The sequence below is a fragment of the Centrocercus urophasianus genome, unplaced genomic scaffold (genome assembly GCF_019232065.1).
Source record: "Centrocercus urophasianus isolate 14NV4802_14NV808 unplaced genomic scaffold, USGS_Curo_1.0 seq_14, whole genome shotgun sequence".
Lineage (NCBI taxonomy): Eukaryota > Metazoa > Chordata > Aves > Galliformes > Phasianidae > Centrocercus > Centrocercus urophasianus.
In genome coordinates this window covers 39,019,550-39,040,831 of record NW_024884586.1, presented here as the reverse complement: position 1 = coordinate 39,040,831, position 21,282 = coordinate 39,019,550, and the positions used below count along the sequence as shown (strand labels likewise).

The following is a 21,282-nucleotide window of genomic DNA, read 5'->3' as shown; positions in this document are numbered from 1 at the left end:
GAGGTTTCGTATGTATTAAAATTACATGTTATTAATTTGGTTTTCTTCTGCTTCTAAGCAGATCACTTACTGAATCCCTAACACAGACAGTCAGGACAGTCTCCTACACATTCATTTAATTCTTGCCAATTTCTATTAGACTCCTCTTTTGGTCTGTAAGAATCAACTACGCTGATTGACTACACTTTTAATTAGCTTGCTGAGTAGACTACACGTTATTTGCAACTTAACTGTATTTGAGAGCACAAATAAATACATTTTGCTGATTCACGCAATGACTATTGAAGTGCTAAAGTCTAAGTGGTTCTTTAGTTTTCTTCAACATACAAATAATGCACTTAGTGTTGTTTTTTTAAATCAGTTTCATGTGCAATGAATAAACATATCAGCATGAGTTCTTGTGAAACATAGCATGTGTTGTATGTAAAACATACAAAACCTTTATTATTTAACCTTTAGCACTGTATTCCAAGATAATTATTCTAGACTTAGAATGCTAGTGTTAATTGAGGTTGTATTGTGTACCTGAGTAGACAATATGCTATTAACTAAAAAAGTCAGGCTTATTAGCAGATACTGCTCATATCCAATTCTTATGACAATTCTGGAATAAAATCATATTTTCCTCTTCAGTAGCATGTTGGGTTTTTTTGTGTTCTTTCACAGACAAAGGAGAATTTGTTGGCTAATGGTAAACTTGACTATGATGATGACGATGAAGAGGATGAAGACCTAATGTGGAGATTGCCCAAGGAAGAAACAGACTTTGAAGATGATTTTTTGGAGTACGATCAAGAGCATATCAAATTCATAGATAGTATGTTAATGGGATCGGGGGCTTTTGTGAAGAAAATTTCTCTCTCTCACTTTTCAACCACTGATTCAAATTATGAATGGAAGGCACCCAAAAAGTCATCCCTGGGTAACGTTCCGTTTTCATCAGATTTTGATGATTTTGACTATAGTTCTTGGGATGCTATGTGCTATCTGGATCCTAGCAAGGCTGTTGAAGAGGATGATTTTGTAGTCGGCTTCTGGAATCCATCAGAAGAAAACTGTGGTGTCGATGCAGGAAAACAGTCTATCTCATATGATTTGCATACAGAGCAGTGTATTGCTGACAAAAGCATTGCAGACTGTGTGGAAGCCCTGTTGGGCTGCTATCTAACCAGCTGTGGTGAAAGAGCTGCTCAGCTTTTCCTGTGTTCACTGGGGCTGAAGGTGCTCCCTGTAATTAAAAAGACTGATTGGGAAAGCACTCTGTGTGCGACCGGAGAGAACTGTAACAGTGAGCAGAAGAATCTTTCACCAAACTCTGTTTCTGCTTGTATACTTAATTCAGAGCCTTCTCTTTATAAAGACCTGGAGTATGGTTGTTTGAAGATCCCACCAAGGTGTATGTTTGATCACCCAGATGCTGAAAAAACCCTGAATCACCTTATTTCTGGTTTTGAAAACTTTGAGAAGAAAATTAATTACAGTTTTAAGAACAAGGCGTATCTTCTTCAGGCATTTACTCATGCCTCATACCATTATAATACCATTACTGGTAAGTTATCTTAAAGAAAAGTGTTTTTTCTTGTATAATAAATATGAGAGAGAGTTTTTTGTATTCCTATATATTGTATTCCTTTTTTGTTGTTTTTTTTTTTTACATCTGATGTACTATTTTAAGAAGTCAGTAGTCTCTAGATAAAAATTGTTATAAAACAGTATCTTGCCCTGATTTAGAAGGGAGATACTTGTTGAAGCTATATCTTAATGATTTTTCATAGTTTTTTAATTGATGGAGATTCAGGATGCATATTTGAGACTCTGTTGTTAATGCATGTGACTAATGTTAGGTTTTCAGCTGTGTTAAATTCATATGTAATTGCAGAAAATCTGAAAGTGCTGATCGTGTTTTGCAAATATTTTAGCAAATTGTCACATAATTTAATCCTAAACATGCTATTCTTTGAGTGTATATCTAAGACTAAAAGTAGATTATACAACATTTATAGAGACTTCAGTTTTAAGTTGGAATTTTGAAGGCTTAATTTAAGTTCAGATATTTTATTGAGTAAATGTTTAATGTAAAAGTTTGAAGTAGTTTACTAAATCCAACTAAATATTAATTTCAGGTCAATTGCTTACTGTTCCTGTACATGGTCTAACAGCAGACTAAATCTGTAGTATTCTTCAATTACTTTTGCTTTGTCTAAATTTTTCCCCCATAGCAAATTGGTTCCTTAGTCCAAGAAAGAAGAAATCATTTTTTTAATTAAAGAAATCAGTCATTTTGAAAAGCTAGTACATTGAGAAATAGTGTGAAACACTGAAGAAACACTGAAATGTTCCTTTAGTTTTCTGTTTGAGATAGTACATTCTTACTTTTGATAGAAATTTCACAAAGCTTATAAAATGTAGATTATTCCTTTTTATACACTATCAAGGAGAAATGTTGAGGCATAGCAAGTAGATGAAATTACTTTGCTTGTAGCAGGAACTTTTGATTCCCTTCTCTTTACCGTATAAGATAATTTAGAGTTGCTGTAACAGCTAAGTGTTTGGATTTTTCTTCAGGGGCATTAGTTGAGATCTTGCTATTTTAGACAGCAAGGTCAATCTTCCCTCTAGCCATTTCACTGTCAAGTTACTGTTGTAGCAGTTTTGTCTTCCTACTCTTCCCACCTGTTCCTGTTTGCTTTTCAAGATTATTTTTGTGGTGGTGGTGGTTTTATTTATATTGTAAAAATAGATCTCCGTAGCTCTCCTTTCCCATCTGCCTTGTCAGTTATCCATACAACAAAGATATGCTGATGTCATTTCTCAGTGTAAGCGAACTCATTCTGAATGGGAATCTTAGTTCAATGTGTTTCAAGAATTGTGTGGCTTGTTACATTAAAAAAAGAAGAAAAAAAAGCTCATCGTATCTCACCCTGCTTTTAACGAAATGGCTTTTTAAATTCATATTTGCAGCATTAGTTGTCATCCCTTTCAGATTTGTACACTTTTCTCAGCGGAATAGGATGACTTTGAACATAAGCATTAATTGATTATATACAAGTGTTTTGCTAGCCTTGACAAATTAACATTTGGCTCAAGAGTGTGTTATTAGATAAAACTGTTTTTTTCTTATTATAATTTACCAGCAATCTTTTTAAGGACAAAGATACCTGTTTTAAAACATGCTTGCTCTTCCCTCTGAACGTTGGTTACTTTGTGGAATTTATATGGCAGTGTACCAAATCTCCTTTCCAGAAAGGCCTGGAAAGAATGTGTGTGTTAAACTTAATTGTGTTGTTGTACCTTCTTTTTATGTCCAATGCTTTAAGATTGTTACCAGCGCTTAGAATTCCTGGGAGATGCAATTTTGGACTACCTCATAACCAAGCACCTTTATGAAGACCCACGGCAACACTCACCAGGAGTTCTTACTGACCTGCGATCTGCTCTAGTCAATAACACCATTTTTGCATCGCTAGCTGTAAAGTATGACTACCACAAGTACTTCAAAGCTGTCTCTCCTGAACTGTTTCATGTTATTGATGACTTTGTGCAGTTTCAAATGGAAAAGAATGAAATGCAAGGAATGGATTCCGAGGTTAGTGGTGGTAGAAAAGAAAGAAAATGTTTTCAGTATCTGATATGTAGCATGTTAGATTTCTTATCATGATGCACGTTTTTGTAATGTTTTAGTCTTAAGCACAAAGCAGCCAAAGAAGCAGGTGGCTCTCAGTAGTAAAGCATGCAATATGTGGAGAAAAATACAATATTCAGGAAGTATAGAGTGAGTAAAAACATCAGAAAAATAAATTGAGACCAGTTTTGCCTATAGATTTTTTCAGTGACAGTTGATTTCTCTCAGTATTTCACCTTTGTTCACATTTTTTTTTTCCCTTTGCTTTTCCTAACTTGCTTCTCTGATTGGATGCTTACTGTACTGAATAAGCATTAAGTCACACAGTGCTGACTCAAGATAGTCTATCCACACGACACCAAAAACAGTACTAGCTTGGCAAAATACTGGGATTATTTAATGTAGCACACTGTAAAAAATGTTCACTGTTTTTTTTTCTGGATGACTTTTGCTGGAGCAGGTGTCACTGCACTCTGCACAAGAACATTTGAAATGCTCCTAGAAGCTTTAGAGCTGCTAGACAAGGAAACACAGGCATCATTTAAATAAACCACTTGAAAAAGAGTTTAGCTGAAGACTTGCAAACTAATCATATTTGAGATATGTAATGAATGTAAATGAAATATTTGAATTAAATATAAATACTTGAAATAAATGTAAATGAACATTCTTTACTGAAGAATGGACTAAACCTGTCTCATTTAGATAAGCATCTCAGAAAACATATGAGCACAAGGGCCTCCTGGGTGAAATTTTAACTAGGGTCCTTCAAGAGATAGACTTTCTTGTAATCCTTTTTAAAAAATAATATCTAGTAGATTTTCCTATTAGTTTGTCTTCTGAAAAACAATTACTAACTTCTTAGAAAATATTCTGAGAATATTCTAGCTCTAAATAAACATGTTGTCCTTGACTTAAGTAATTTCTTCTTTTTGATAGACAATTTAAAGCTCAGGAATCAAAAGCCTTCAGTTACTTATGTGTTTATAGCCCTTGCATCTGCTAGAGAGTGAAATCCATGTGTTTTATGGGAAGGCTGAGAAAAGTAAGAGAAGAATAAGAAAATTTTCATTGAAATTTAGATAAGAGTTTAGCTTTCTGATGAGAAACAATTATCTATGTTCTTCACAATATGAGTAAAGAGATTAGAATATCAAGAGTTCATAATAGTGATTTTTAGCTTTGTTCAGTTTTTGCTGGTGTGCAAAAAGATGGTCTAGAAACTTCGATCCAAGTTGCAACCAAATTGTGAGATAGCTGTTTCAAATAAAATTCTTGTTTCACTCTCCCCATGCCTGCTCCCTATCTTGGTCTGGCACTGAATTACTGAAACTCTTATTTCATCACAGTTAATGCACAGAGTCTTTGTTTCTGCAGTCCATGCCAGCTATACTGGTTTCCATGTGTGTCTCCACATCATCTGCTTTGCTTTTTTAAATTCTCACTCCTGAAACATCTGTTGCTCCTTGCCTTATTGATCTTAATTTCTCTCTCCTTCTACTATTTAAGTACTGCATAATTCTAAAGTGTTTTAGTTTGAACTTGATAAGAAATACACTCTTCAGAACACAGTTCATTATTTTTTTTAATCATCATAGTTCCATTTCAGTGGATGTACGCATCAGGTTTGACTTATTGTTTGATTTATTTTAGGGAGAAATGTTTTAGAAGGGACTAGCTTATGAAGCATTGTAGTGACTGTTAAGAGATCTGAATTGCATCTTAAACCAGAAAGAGGGGCTGCCTGCTGAGGAAAAGACAAAAATATATTTCTCATTAGGACAGTAATATTCCAAAACATTCCTTTGTCTTGTATTACTTTACTTGCACTAAAGTGAATACAAATTATATATATTTGAAATATTTGTAATTAAGGAGTGGGTTAACTCAAGATCTGCAAGATAGAAGCCATAAGTTTAGTTTTAATAATAATTTGGGCTTAAATTAGTGCAGTAGTAAAAAAACCACTGCCTGCTATGTTTAAAAAATACCTAAGCATACCTGTTAGCTCAGTCTAATGTTGATGGTTATCAGTTAATGGCAGATTACTTTACTAATGCTGCTTTTATGCATGGTCTTCTGGGTAAACGAAGTAAGAAATGGTGCATCTGACTTTCATCCACAGGCTTGACTTAGAGATTTTAAAGCCTCCTTCTAGGAGGTCTTTAATGTATGAAGTCTTCCTTTGTTATGAGTAGCTTTTGACTATTGATTGATAGAACCGAGTCTGTTTCTTATTGGAAAAAACAGACCCATGGTGACATGCTACAGAATTATTACAGGAGGAATGCACAAAGCATGTTAAGTCCTCTAAGCAATGGTGTTTGGGGACGTTTTTTTTTCCACATTTGAAAAATGATATATCCAGCAACTTGGTTTCATTGGGGGATAAAAGGATAATTTCACTGTGGAAAGCTGTCAATGAAAATAAGCATAAAGGAAGCAGCTCAGGGTAGGATATAACAGAACTTGCATTTCTGAATATCATTGTTTTATTTTAAAAGAAGCAAATGTCTCTCTTTTCTCACCCTCTGCCTCTCTCTTTTCCCCCACCTTGTTTTTTTTGTTTTTTTTTTTTTTTAATTGCAAACAGCTCAGAAGATCTGAAGAAGATGAAGAAAAGGAGGAAGACATTGAAGTACCAAAGGCCATGGGGGATATATTTGAGTCCCTTGCTGGTGCCATTTATATGGATAGTGGAATGTCTTTGGAAATGGTTTGGCAAGTGTACTATCCAATGATGAGGCCATTAATAGGTATAGTCAGCATTCTGAAATAAATAATAAAGTGCCATCTGCTTTGAAGAGAACAAAGGTCAATTTTTATTTTTATTTTTTACTTTTTAATAGAAAAATTTTCTGCTAATGTGCCCCGTTCCCCAGTGCGAGAGCTGCTTGAGATGGAGCCAGAGACGGCCAAATTTAGGTAAGACAACACTTTCTTCAGAACACACCATCCTAAAATATTCTGAAGATGTACTTATGAACTACAGAGAATTTTTTTTAAAAGTCATGAATGATTTTTAATTCCTTTTGCACCAAAAAGTTAAGGTTATTTTTGTATTCGTTTTTGTATAGTTGTCTGAAAAAAGTAGTGATTTCTGTTTAACTTCACTGCTTTTACTGCTGTAGAAAAGAGAATATCAATCTTGTATTTCACATTAACGTGCTTAGACAGTAAGTAAGTAATTACTGTGTATATTTTTGCAGTCCTGCAGAAAGAACTTACGATGGAAAGGTCAGAGTAACTGTGGAAGTTGTAGGAAAGGGAAAGTTTAAAGGTGTTGGCAGAAGCTACAGGATTGCCAAATCTGCAGCTGCAAGAAGAGCACTACGAAGCCTCAAAGCAAATCAACCTCAGGTCCCAAACAGCTGAGACTCCTCTTAAAATAAATAAAATGGGGAAAAACGCATATGAATAAAGCAAATTTTTTAAAATGTTGATGTTGAGAGGAACAAATTGGAAGACAGAATTTAAAGTTTGTTTGATAACAGAATAGATAACAAAACATTTAACATGTATAAAATTTTGGAACTAATTGTAGTTATAGTTTTTTGCGCAAACACAATCTTGTCTTCTTTCCTCACTTCTGCTTTGTTTAATCACAAGAGTGCTTTAATGATGACATTTAGCAAGTGTTCAGAATAATTGTTGTCAGGTCTTTTTGGTTTACTTTTATTGTCAGTACAGCTTTGCTTAGTGTTAGAAGGCCAGGGAGCTTATGCCTATTGCAGTTGCTAGATGTATATATAGTAATCTTGAAATTCTTCAATCTGTGCACTAGTGCCAGTCATAAAGCAGTTGATAAACTGTACTGGATGATTGGGTATAAGAAAGAATAAGTGTGCCAGTATTCTCGTTTGTTTTTTTTTCTCCTACATGTCATCTTTTTACATTAAGATGGCATTCCCAATCATTATTGCACTTATTTGTTAGGGACAGATTTTAATTGAAATGGCTGGCATACTGGTAGAATGAGACTTCAATTTCCTTATGCCACATAGTCTTGCATTAAAAAAAAAAAAAAAAAAAAAAAAAAAAAGGTTCTTGCCTTAAAAATAAATAAACCCTCATTAATAACCTTTAATTTCTGATCTTTTTTGGAACAAACTATTTTACATTCCCGTCATTTTATTATGCATTTTACAATGATACAGCTCTATATTTACAGTACAACTCATTACTATAGCTGTGAGTTATTACAGGATAATAATAGAAATCGTATTCATATATATGTAATTAGGTTATTTTTAACAATTCTGAGGAGGTGGTTAGTCTACAGATTTTTTTATACCATAAGCAAAATATGGTCTTTGGCTAAAATTCCAGTTTTACACAAACCTGCAAGCTAGATAGTTCCAGTACTGGAAACAGTAATGAATAATTGTACAGTGCAAGCTGTCATTCTAACAAAATAACCTTAGACATATCACACCTAAAATATGCTGCAGATTTTATAGTCAATTGGTTACATATTTAACAAACAGAGCACCTTTACACTTAGAAATGTTTCCACGTAAATTTCTTACTGTACTTTTCAGAGTTGCATGCATATTTCACCTACCAAAGCTGTGCTGTTAAATAACGTGAAAGTTGATGTTTGAGATAACTGCCGTACTTTTGATACATCTGTGATTTAGGTCCTTAATTTAGAGAAACTAGCTCATTGATGTTTTGATCTACTGGGGGAGGGGGGAAAATCATACATTTATTTTTTAGGCTTTGCCTATACTTCTTTAATTAGATTTATGTAGGCACTCTTCACTTAAATACCTCAGTTCTTTTTTTCTTTTCTTTTTTTCTTCTTTTTTTGCATGCATTGTTTTTTCTGTTTTGGTGCTATGTTTATATATTATGCTTGAAAATTTAATTTTTGCACTGTAACTATAATACCTCTTAATTTACCTTTTTAAAAAGCTGTGGGTCTCGTATTCCCACCAATATCAGTAGAGGTTTGCTGCAATTTTGCCCTGTTAATTATGCTTGAAGTTTGAGAAAGCAGAGCAAGGTGTTTTAACATTTTCCAGCACAATAGTTTGAACTTGATGCTGTGTCTTATGTATTAAATTACAGATAAATACTGTATTTCCTGCTTTTAAACCCTATTCCTTTCCTCACAAAATGCACACTAAAACAAAACAAAAGCTGTCAGCTCTTGCTTTCTTAACAACAAAAGAAAAAAGCCTTAGTGGCAAGGGGTAGGCATTAAGCTTTTCTGAAATACAGTTTTCAAAAGTTCATGTATTTTCTATCTCAGTCTTTTTTTTTTCTGAATTCTGCAAGAAGGAATATTCTTACATTTGAAAAGAACATTATTATAGGAAGCAGAATGAGAGTTAAAATAGTAGCTTGCAAAACAGTTCTTGCATTTCTTTGTTACTTCAGTAATGAAAATGTAACATGAAATTACAAGACCCGCAAGTCTTGGTGTGTATAAAAAAAAAAAGATGTAAATGAGATGGAGCAGTCTAAATTTTCAAAGGTGAATTGCTTTGAGGTAGCCTTTTTATAGAAGAAAATGGATTACCAATTTAAGTTATAGCTCTTCCTTTAGGCTAGGAGTAAATTTTCTTAGAGAAAATACATGATCGTGGAAGTTGGCAATTCTGCATTTCTCATCAGATTCATCAGACCATCTATGAAGCGTTAAGTAGTTTTATCTGAGTTACAAAAGAATTAAGGTTAGGCTTTGAATGCTTACGATTTCTTACTGACTGTTTCAAGGTTATAGATTCTCAGGGGTTTCAGGTGATTGTTAGCAGTAATGTGGTACAGAGTGTCTCTGCAAAGAAACTGAACCAAGTTTGCTCTGTATTTCAGAAAGTTTAATGATCACTTTGTTACTAAACAAAGCCTATGAATTGGAAATCTGAAATGTGTAGTGGCTGACTATAAAGTAGTTTCTGCTGCTGATGCGTTTTTAAATGAGTTTTAAATGCCGTAATGTTTTCCAGTGTGACCTCATTGAAATATTTTATATCCTTTGAGATAGAAAAATCATAGTAGTTTCCATGTTATACATCTGTGTGTTTTACCCTTCAGTTGATATGATTTTGATATCGGACAGTGTATGCTATTAAAGACCTAAATCTGATCATTTGAAGGTTGGGATGGAGATCACTTGACATGCTGTAAGCACAAGTGTACGCAGACTGTTGCAACCCATCTTCAAAAGCAACCACACGGCCACACAGGCTCATCTTAAAAATAGTGTGGGGGTTAGCTGGCATGAACCTTGTTTTTTTGTTTTGTTTTGTTTTTTATCTAAGTCCTGTTATACTGTACTTTAAACAGTCCTCCTAACTATGCTGCGTTTTTATTTTTATGGCTTTTTTTTTTTTGCGCTGTTCTGTTCATGTAGCACAAATAAGCATTGCACTTGGTACCATGCTTTACCTCATTTCAAGGAAAAAATGCTTAACAGAGAGGAAAAATGTGGTTTGGCCTTGCTGCTGTTCTGATTTACTGAATTTGAAAAAGATAATTATATGCCTGCAATGTGTCATTTACTTGCACAACTTAAATAGGTCATTTGCAATGTCTGTGGCATTTTTACTGTATGTGGGTAAATACGACGAAGGAGTGTGACAACTCTTGGTTGTATTTTAAAGCTATTGTTTTTTTTTTACTACATCATTTTACTGTTATGTGAAGTAATTAAAATTAGAATGACCTCTGACACTCCGGTAATTATCTCTGAACAAACCAACATATTATGCATATAGCGTAGTTTCTGCAAGAAGACGGTCCTTAGAATTTGGTCAACCTCAATTAAATCTCTGCTCTGTCTGAATATCGAGTGTCCAGTAGCGACTTCTGAAGTGTTTGTTCAGCTTGATGCTGCTAAAGTCCGTACAGAAAAAGCCTGTTAATTTTTAGTCTCGTTGTAGAATGTGTTGTGACTGCAGAGTACAGAACTTAGGGAAGAATTCAGACTGGTTGCAGTGCTGGGGAGAAATACAGTGTTGGCCCAGGGATGATGTATGATATATATATATATATATATAGTAGAGTTTGGATTCTTCTCCTTGTAAGTAAATACAGAACTATAAACTGGAAAATGGGGGGGTTATGTTACTGCATATGAGATAACTATGCTACATGCATTTATCTGTATAGAAAATGAGATCTTTGTTTCCCAAGTCACAGCAGCATCCATAATCTGAAAGTGATAAATAGTGTTGAGATCTGCTGTGATGCTACACTTGCTTCTGTCTGACAGTATTCTGGGTTTATATGCTTTAGGTGGGATTCTCTGCAAAAACATTCTTTTGGAAATCTCTGTATTTTTTATATGAGTGAAGTGAGAAGGATTTTGATTTTTGGTACTTACTGACATTGATCCTTTTCCAAATGCTCTGATTTTCAAGAAGCTGATTTCTTTACCTTCCTACTAGGTTTAAAACTAAAAACACTACAGTTTGTGACCATGAAATGTAATCTAAATATCAGCTGTAACTTTGTAACTCAATCTGAATTATGTTAGCAAATATCTAGAGGTCATTGTAGTATACTCCACTAGCAGTTAAAATTAACTTTTATCAAAGCTAACTACATTTCTTAAAAATAAATTTTATCCAATAAACTCCTTGGGTTTTTTCCCTCTTTTATTTGAATGGCAACCACAGACTACTTTAATTGCTTTGTAGATGCACTCAGAATATACTGCAGCAGCAAGTTAGAGAGAAAAATGTTTGTGGACAATAATTGGGAATTGCAGGCATTTTTATTGTAAATAGTTTGACTGAAAAGATGGTTAAAATCAAGTAGAATGAATAACAAATATAATTTGATGGACAATAAAATATTTACCATCACATGCTGCAGCTGTCTTTAAGGGACATAAAATGTAATTCATTCATACTGTAATCTTGCTGCAGAAATTTGCAATCTGCACCTTATGGATCACAATTACCTTTAATAGTTTTTTGTAATAATTGTAGCTGAGTATATCTCCAATAAAGTTATGGTCTGTTCACCTTGTATTGTCTTTTCTTTTTGTTTTTACTTCCTTTAATCTTTTCATGAATCTTCTAGAGTTAACAGAAATTTTTTTTTGTCTCAATCTAAAATTAAAAAAAAAAAAAAAAAGTGAAAACATTATTTCTTGACCTTGTTTAAATACAAGTCTGTCATCTTCCTCTGATGAATGAACTGTCTTCATATCTATGTGAAGACCCTTCAGGGATGCTCAGGTTAAAAATGATGGTGTATGTGCTACTGTTTGGTCTCTGTGTTGATGATTATATCTGCAAAACTGCTGCTGGAGCTAGGAGGCTCCAAAGCATAGGGCTTCAGAATGCAAGCTTGCACAATTCAGCATGTTTTAAGAGTGAAGTGATCATTTGTGCTAATAGTCTCAAAATTAATTAAAATTGTTTTCTTCTTTTCCTTCAAGTATTCCACTTATCCTGTATATGGAAAAAATCTGGAATATTCTGACAGGTGCACCAGTGTTGTTTGGCAGTGGGTAACCTTTTGTAATGAAGCAAGCAGTTCTCAGCTAAGGATCCTAAGGAACCCTGTGGACCTCTTAGGGCTTTCCAGCTATTTTCCCATTCCCCAGCATTGATAGGTAAGGCCCTTCAAGTTCCACTAAGTTATGTAAGCCCTCACCTCTAAGTGCCAGTAGCTGGGTCAAACTGCAAAACTTTCCCAAGGTATCTGACAGAAAAATGGGCCTTGTTTTTTCTTTTTTCTTTTTTTTTTTTTTAATGCTGATGGCATTGTCTTCCTGTTCATTGTGGGAGAGGAAGGCTGGAGGGACCATCTACACTCATCTCAATGAAAGTGATCCATCAATGCAGAATGACTGTGATGACTGGTGCCAAGGGCGATGCTCATCATGGAAGTACCAAGGTTGGAAAAGAGCTTCAAGAGCAGTCCCCTGTCTACCTACTATCAATATTTCCACACCAAACCGTTTCCCTAAGTACAACATCTAAACATTTCTTGAACACATCCAGGTACAGTTACTCAGCTACCTCCCTGGGCAGCCTGCTCCAGTGCCTGACTGAGTAGTTATTTTCAGAAAATAAATTTTTCATAAAATCCAACCTGAATTTCCCCTGCCACAACTTGAGGCCATTCCCTCTAGTCCTGTCACTAGTTATGTGGGAGAAAAGGTTGACCCCCACCTCATCACAACCTCCTTTCAGGGAGGTGTAGAGAGCCATAAGGTCTTCCCTGAGTTCCTTCCAGACTAAGCAATCCCAGCTCCCTCAGCCGCTCCTCATAAGGTTTGTGCTCCAGACCCCTCACCAGCTTCATTGCCCTTCTCTGGACACGCTCCAGGGCCTCAATGTCTTTCTTGTAGTGAGAGGTCCAAAACTGAACACAATACTCGAGGTGTGATCTCACCACTGCTAAGTACAGAGGGGTTATCGCTTCCCTGCTCCTGCTGGCAGCACTATTTCTGATCCAGCCAGAGTGCTATTGGCCTTCTTGTCCACCCGAGCACACTGCTGCCTCATGTTTAGCCAAGCGCCAACCAACACTCCCAGGACCACTTCTACTGTCCACCTGGTGGAACATCAGGCTTGACTTAGTGATAAATCTGTTTTCTTGATCTGCAAAGCAATATAAAAGCCATGAATAAAAGGAATAACTTCTTTATTAGTGTTAAGATTCAGGTATACATTTTCAGGATAGTTACCCCCTTTTTATCCTGACAAAACTCAGTGGCTAGTCCATAGGAAGGGAAAAGAGATTGCCTCTATATTACCTGAAGAAGAATTTACAAATACTGGTTTCTCATAATCCTTACAGGAATAACTGTTCCATAATTACATAATTAGAGCTAAGATACATGTTTCGTTAACTGCTACTTTTCCTAAGTAAGACTATTCAGGAAAGGGAATTTGAAAACTGAATCACATTATGAATATGCTTGCCCTAAGAAGAGGTAGTAACAAAGCCAATCATAACTTTGAGCGCAGAAGTACTGAGGAGGAGCTCTGGGGCCTGGCTGTGCTTCCCTTAGCCCTTCTGCTGGAGTCCAGGTGCAGAATCTGTTCCATAGAGGAAATCTCTCTGTCAGCAGACAGAGGTAGTAATGACATGTAAGTGTGCTTTATTTTTCTCATAACTATTATTATGTCTTTCCTTATCGTAGGATGTGAATAACTTTCATTTTGGTAAGTAAAATAACCAAGGGGCTTCCATATGTTATGAAAACAGTATCATTTACTTTGCAGCTTAACCATCTTCCACTTACCTGGCTTATAGTCTTCTTTCAAAATTACTTTACTTTTTTATATATTTTATTGGAAGCCCCATGCTAACTCTTAAATTGAAGTAATTTTCTTCTGTTAACTTGAAAATTTCCTGTAGTTTTGGGTTCCTGTCCAACTTCAACTGAAGTCACGGGGAAGATATCCACTTGGGCTCTGTAATTTGTGTGTATTTGAACTTTACACAAAAGTCCTTCAGGTATAAGAAATAGAAACACTGAATTTCAAGTGAAAATTGAGAAATGCAGCCATATATGATGGCAACTGCTCCTTTGTTCTCGCTGTAGCATGACCCAGTGAGTCACTGGTTTAGAAATTACCGTCTTCAAGGCGAATCTAGCTGGAATAGCAGGGAATTACATTCCTGCCAGTAACTCTCAGCACCTTTCTCTTAGCTCTAGGCAAAAAGAGCCCTCGTTATACAAATGAGTGTGGCACGGACAGCTGTACTCATTGTCTGGGCAACTGGCTGCTCTGTGGGGCTGGGCCAGCAAAAAGCTCCCCTAAATCAAGGACAGAAGTTCCCTGGACTCTGCCTCCAACAGCAGTATTCAAGGTTGTGGTAGTGGAGATGGTATCTGCACTTGGAAGGCAGAGTAACCATTTAACCGTTCTTTCCTGAAGCAAACACCTTTGCCGGGCTTTAAATGTTTCTATGGGATTTATCAGCCAAAAATGTTTCAGTATGGCATCCTTGGTGCTCATAAGGGACTGAGGCCTTAGCAGGTACAGAAAAGCAGAGAAGGGGAATTCAGACCTTACTGGCCCACCTCGCAGAGCTGAGTGAAGCATTACAAGAGTACCCCTCACTTTACTTAACATTTAGTTGCAAGTCACCAAATTAGTGTAGAATAGTGATACCAGCAATCTCTATAGACAGTTTATTAACAAGAAATGCTGGTTTATGGGCAGTTTTGCTAAGGTGAAGGTTTATTTAGTGCAGCAGTTAAACACATTGCAACATGGCACATCAGCTGCAGGAACTAAACTAAACAGTACATAATCTGGACTAGATGCATAAGCAGTTGATTTTTGCATAGGATATGACACGTTTGTGCATGTCAGGAGATCCCAGGAACTGCGCTGACTGAGACAAGGAGGGGTGTGGACCTGCAGCAAAGCCCAAGACGTATCAAGAAATAGAGACAGCTGTAGGCTGGAGACAATACGGGAGAAATGCCACAGTTCAGAAACAGGTTAGATACAGAGAGGGAAGGGAACTGAGCTAGGCAGCTTGGCTCATAAATCAGCTTCCCAGGAAGGGGTGGAGGAGGGCTGAACAGTAGTGGAAATGGGCAGAGCAAATATTTGCTTGTTCTAGCATCCAGTTTAAAGGCATGAGCGGGACATACAGAAGGGACTGGGAAGTGGAGGCCAGCTGAAATAGAGCCTTCCAAGAAGCAGAGGTTGAGCTTAGCCACCAGACAACGCAGAAGTTGATTAGACTTGGCCACTACTAAGATGCCTTAAGCTTCCAGTATCCCTGAAGTTAGTCCACTGGGGTTCCAAACAAATCCTGTTCAGGAGGAGGGAACACTCAGGGCATTTCAGAGCTTGTGATGGTTTACACATTAGCCCTGTGCAGACTATGCATCATACCTACAGCAGTGAAAACCATCCTGCAGCCAAATCAGCTCTTTGGTGAGGAGAGCTGTGGTCTGTCTGCAATACTACCAGAAAAGACACAGTTTGAGTAGCAGTTAAAATGCCAGCTGGGACTCATCAGCAGGCAAAGAGGATGCCATGTTTGATGGGTGGGAAACTGCTTTTGCTGTTAGAGGTAGTCTAGTTGCTATCTTCTAGTGCCAGATGTATAACCTTAAAATCAGAGAATGGCTTAGGTTGGAAGGGACCATAAAGCCCAGCCAGTTCCAACCCCCTGCTGTAAGCAGTGTTACTAGCCACCAGATCAGACTACCCAGGGTCCCATCCAGCCTGACCTGGAACTTCCCCAGGGAGAGGGCGCCTATAGCTTCTCTGGACAGCCTGTACCACTTGGCTCACCACCCTGATGTTCTTCACCTTATTGCTGCTCACCTCACAAGCTGCATTTCCTCATCCCCTAAGGCAGCATGACCTGTCTCTTTTGAAACAACTTCCCTACCCTGAGCCCTCACTGAGACAGTGCATCTCAAACCATGGAGAAGCTATTGGAGCTCAGTGTTTTCACTTGTATTGCTGAAGTCCACAGGCAGGACAACATCTGATATTGATGGCTCAGGTGCCAGCTTTAAGTTTTTTAATAGATGACTGAACATCTTGTCTAACCCAACACTCAGAAGTTGGTTCCTTGCTATCATAAGAGAGGTTCTGAAAAGCTGTATTAAGACCAGGTCACAGGAGATTGCTTTGGTAATGATGACAAGTGTGAAGCTGTGATTAAAATCAACTGAAGAACATCAGCATCTTTCAGCACAGTAGGTAACAGCAGTCTTCAATGGTCATGTGCTAATTGGGTCAATAGCCTAGCTAGAAATCCATGAATCTACCTAATTTTTCTCTAAAAATGTATTATTTTGGGACAGTTTCACTTATCTGCCCACCACAGAGGTCTCCTTGCTTTCCTGGAAGTGCACCTGATGTTGTCTGCTAAGGACAGGGGGATTCAGCACGGCAATACTGGAAGTGGGAAGTTGGTGGGGTAGAGTGGATCACAGAGACCTAGGGTACAGGCGAGGTGAGGGCTGGGGCCTCCTTTGAGCTGCAGGCTAGAGCTGGGCTTGCATTCAGGACTGGTAACTGACTACAAGTATGCCCTGCACCAGCACACATCCTGGCCCAACTGCCTGCACTCCTCTCACCTGCTGGGACTTTATACTGGGCTCCAGAGGCCCCAGTGTAATTTTCTCCACTCCCCATCCCCAAGCATCCCTCTAGGCTGTCAGTGTTTATAAGTGGTGTGCACAGGATTCCTCTTCTGCTAACCCCCCCTCTACTCCAGAGGCAGCTGTACTTCCACAGCACATGAAGCAATTCCTGTACGCACAATTTTAAAGTGCTTCAGGATCCTGGGGGAGAGGTGCTACGGTACAAGTATGAGATATTATTAAAACAGGAATCCACGTAATGGGTGATAAATTTTGATACTGTATGTTTAATATAATATGACGGTTGTAAATCCAGTGAATTACCATAGGTATTTGCTGTGCAGTGTGTTTATGAATTGTTTGGGCAGGTGTTTTTCAAGTCCCAGGTTTTCACACTAAATGTGAGTTATAGGACAGTTTAATAATATTCCTTGCTGAACTCCAGTATGCTACAATTAGCTGCAGAAATGCTATCACTGAGAGGCTGAGCCCAGTTGCTGCTTGCTTTCATACATAACAAGGTAAATGAAAAAGCAGTGCAGAGAAAGGAGATATGCAGAAATAAGCTTTTGGATCTGGCTTTGATCTCCTAGAAGCAAATATCTTTTAGAGCAACAGAAATCAATAGTTTTGATATTGTCCGACTATATTTTACATGTGCTTCCATACAGGCTTAAAGCAGTTTATTTTGAGTGCAATCATGAAATTGTTCTCTAAAACTTTATACTCCATAGTTACGCTATTAATATTTATGGATGTGAAGGGAGACCTGTACTGCACATGCTATTTGAATCAAACCTTTCTGGATAGTTTTTTAATCAGATCCAAAATAATGTAATTCGGGATTACATTGGGTTGGAATTTCTTATTTGTTTTTTACCGACCCGCACGTAAAAGACTTATAAGACCTTGAAAAAACATTCCCCTTTTCTGGGGAAGAGCGAAGCACTCCATTTCACTGCTCCATCTGCTTTTGTGCTACGAGTTGAACTTCATCCCAAGCTGACTTTACACCAAGCACTGAAGAGATGCGGCCAGGTGGAAGTTTTAAAGCCTCAAGGGTGAAGAACACAACTTCTCAATCACTGTAGGATTTTGTGAGCGTAAACTCAGTTGTCACTAGTTTTATTAATGCCTATCACTGAGCTCCATGGGGTGCAGAGCCCCTCACACACTAGCATAGGTGTTTGCAGTGACTTGCACAACTCCCTGCGGGCTGCTGGCACCCTCTGAATGCATGGTGCTGATGTACCTGGGGTGGCTGAAGGCGTTGGGCATCACTGCCCATCCGTGCTGACCCAGCAGCAGGAGGTGAGACTGGCCAGCACATCTCATCCCTGCTTGTCTTGTGCCAGAAGTATGGTCCCAACACCCCGCGTCGTGACTCGTGTGTGTGCATAAGCCGCCCTCGGCCCCAGATGATATATTTGCATTTCATAATTAATGCTCAACTCAACTTGAGGCAGATACCGAAGGACAATTTTTTAAACAGATGTTGCAGGTCACTTGTAAGTTATTTGTCAAATAAGTTTCAGAGCGAGAGCCGCTGCTTTTGCCATTGTAACTGAAGGCGTATGCTGCTCGGCGGCAGTAATTACAAAGCCAGGGCAACGCAGGGAAAATTCATCTTGTTTAAAAGTGTTTTAGTGTCACCAAGCAGCTTGCTGTGCCATTAGGCAGGTTTTGCTAGACACGTTCAAGTCGAGCGTTTTAATTTGAAGTATTCTCTAAAACAGAATTATGTTGGAGTTTACATAAAATGAGAGAATGACATGAAAAGTTTTAACTTAAGCAGCAAAATATAAAAGCTAATCTTATTTAAAAGTAATATGTGTGTCTTGATTGAGTGCCCAGATACACTCAGCTGGGACATTTTAGTGGAATCGGTTCTAAGCTGTTACACTGAGTTATACAGAGTAGGTTTTCCTGAGCTCACATTGCCAGACCTGAAATACTCTTGTGGCTGCATTTAATAAAGAAACGAAAGTCTTGGGTAAGGGGATATGATTTTTTATGACAGAAGGAATGCAAATAACTTTTAGTCTCATTGCCTAGACCGGGTTTGGTCTGATTTGATGGAGTTTAATAATGACTTATAACCTGTGCTGACAATGTGCAGACCCGCACAACGTCATTTAACTCATTTATTCTGCTTGCTGTAAAAACAAAGAGATGGCAAATAAATATATGGAAAGTTCATTGTTTGTCAGAGGGCCCAAGCCAAAAGTTTTCAGTGACCTTTTAAAATATGGTCCCAGGCTAGTACTAAAATGTCTGTCACTCAGCGCACACACTTGCACAATTTGGCCTTTTAACCCGTGCATCTTGTTTTTCTCTCTTTCAACTGGTTGTATGAATTTCAAATCAGCTGCAGCTATTTAAGTTTTTGCATTGGAGGATTACTGTAAATTGCAGTCTGACAATTACAATGTACAGCGCACAGGAGAGTTATTAATGGATAGGCCTACTGATGGCCTTTCAGCGCTGACGAGGGCCTGGTGTTCCTCACCCATAATTAGATCCAGTGGTCGCGGGCTGAGGACGAGGCCGAGGAGGGGGCGGCCGCCGAGCACCGCCTTATCAGAGGAAGATATCAATTGATCATGGATAGTTACTATCGGCAACGTCTAAATCTCTAATTCACCTTCTCCTTAATGACTTGTATTGGCTTAAGAAGCTCAGTTGCTTGACAGCACGGCACTCAGCTGACAAAGCCACGCAGGTGGTTTTAATAGAAGATTTCTGTTGCTTGAGATTTTGCTAAAGACAGAGCAACAGTTCAACAGACACAATAGAGGCCCGTAAAAATCCTGCTCTGTTCCTCTGCTTGCTGAGGATACTGGCGGGGCCAGACCCGGAGCAAGCCGCTGCTCCCATTCACACAGCACTTTTTTCCTTTATGAATCCTGCACAAGGGCTTTCTCTGAGGTTTCAGTATTTATTTTTAGGAATGAATCTTATGTGGGCATAAATTATATTTGACAAATGAAAACCCTTTGGGGAAGGGGGGCAGTTGATATTTTATTTTGTAAACTGCCCCATAAAAAACTTTTTCCAGAACATGTAACTGAGAAATCGAACACACTTCTTAGGGCAAAGAAAAAAGTCCCGCATCCAGGAAGAACTAGGAAGTATTTCATTGAAATTTGAATTCAACAGTCTTTTGCCATTGATAAAAGTAGAAAACATGAACTACAGGAAAAGCCCTTTGATTAGGCATGGCATCTTAAACATGAAATCTGGCTTTTTAATGGAGTAATCAAGAAACAAAGGTTTTGTGCTTAGGTTATCACAGTGCAAATACAATAAGAGATGGGCACAAACCCACAAGGTGCTGCTGATCCAGCCCCAGTCCCTTCTAGAAGGATTGCAACCACCTGCTGAGAAGTTTTCCCCTCAGTAAAGTTTGTAACCAATCTGATTACAAAGTTCACGGTATGTCCCAAAGGTTTATTATTATTATTCTGATTATGTATACCCACGGTGAATGTAAGTTTGAGTCTGTTTAGGCTTTTTTGGGCGAAACGTTTTTTTAAAACCTTGCTCCAATCACTTCACACACGTTGAGGTAAAATCCAATTGAGTAGATTGCTGGCCCAGACAGAACTTTCTGTTGTTGTTCTTGAGGGAGAGCTCAAAAGAAAAGCAGGTCTGGGGGAGTACATTTTTAGCCATGAGTGGAAACATATTTATCAGTACTAAGTGTGCTTTTCAAGCCATTCTGGAACTAGAAAAAATGATGGACCTGTGTTCTAGTTTCCCTACCACGTTCTTGACCTAACTTCCAGTGTAACTTCTGGGTTTGTATCATGGTTTCTTCTTGAGAGCACTAATTTGGCAGTTTCACTTCCTCTTGACTTGCAACCCATCTCCCTAAACTACTGTTTCGAAGTGCCCAGGTGAGGAATCACTGGCCTGAAGAATTTAAAATAATTAATCCATGCACATTCTGTGTGCTATTATCTCAAGATCTCAAAGTACCTTTGAAACTTCCTAGTTGAGTTTTATAAAGCTCTGACTGTTATCCTAAATCAAAGATGAGTTACCACATAATTAGAAGCTTTCCTCATTAAAAGGAGAGAATTTTGGAGTTTGTCCAACACTTCATTCAGAAAATGATATAAGCATTTATTAAAGTACACTTTTTCTCAGGAAAGTTCAGAGCTTTGGTAGGCATTGTGAATGCCTACCTATCTCATCTGATTCTACAGCTGGGCTGGAGTGTGATGTCCTTGCTCAACTGTGTGTGAGTCCTTTTCTAACCATTCAGAAGGAGGGAGGAGAGACTTTGTAATATGAAATCTTGTCACACTTCAAGAAACCAAAGATAGTATTAAAAAGCATGACAAATGGGAAAAAATAACACTTCTAGGGTTTATGTCTGAGCTTTGTGTACATGGGGCACACTGAAAAAAAACACCTCCTTCCCAAGGAAGGGCCAGGACAGCAGTAATGCTGAATCTCCAAAAACTATGGAACCATGGATGGAAAAACAGCATACAGTTCATGGACTTCCTTGAAGTCCTCAGCCTGAAACTTTTGTCACTAATGTCCAAGCTAGTTAGCTAGGGTGCCTGATTTTAATGTGGATGTAATAGCAGAAAGCTGACTGAAAGAATGG

The 21,282-nt window shown here is 37.9% G+C and overlaps 1 protein-coding gene across 4 annotated transcripts in view; it reads left to right on the top strand.

Annotated features, from left to right (window-relative positions):
* Positions 1 to 11,605, top strand: part of DICER1 (dicer 1, ribonuclease III) — a 65,387-nt gene extending 53,782 nt beyond the window's left edge. For all 4 annotated transcript variants that reach the window (XM_042813491.1, XM_042813490.1, XM_042813492.1 and 1 more), the window contains exons 25-29: positions 667 to 1,549; positions 3,318 to 3,586; positions 6,216 to 6,378; positions 6,472 to 6,547; positions 6,832 to 11,605. In XM_042813491.1, coding sequence (XP_042669425.1) covers positions 667 to 1,549; positions 3,318 to 3,586; positions 6,216 to 6,378; positions 6,472 to 6,547; positions 6,832 to 6,997 — 1,557 coding nt within the window. In that variant the 3' untranslated portion in view covers positions 6,998 to 11,605. The remainder of the gene's footprint in view (positions 1 to 666; positions 1,550 to 3,317; positions 3,587 to 6,215; positions 6,379 to 6,471; positions 6,548 to 6,831) is intronic.
* The last annotated feature ends 9,677 nt before the right edge of the window (positions 11,606 to 21,282 follow it).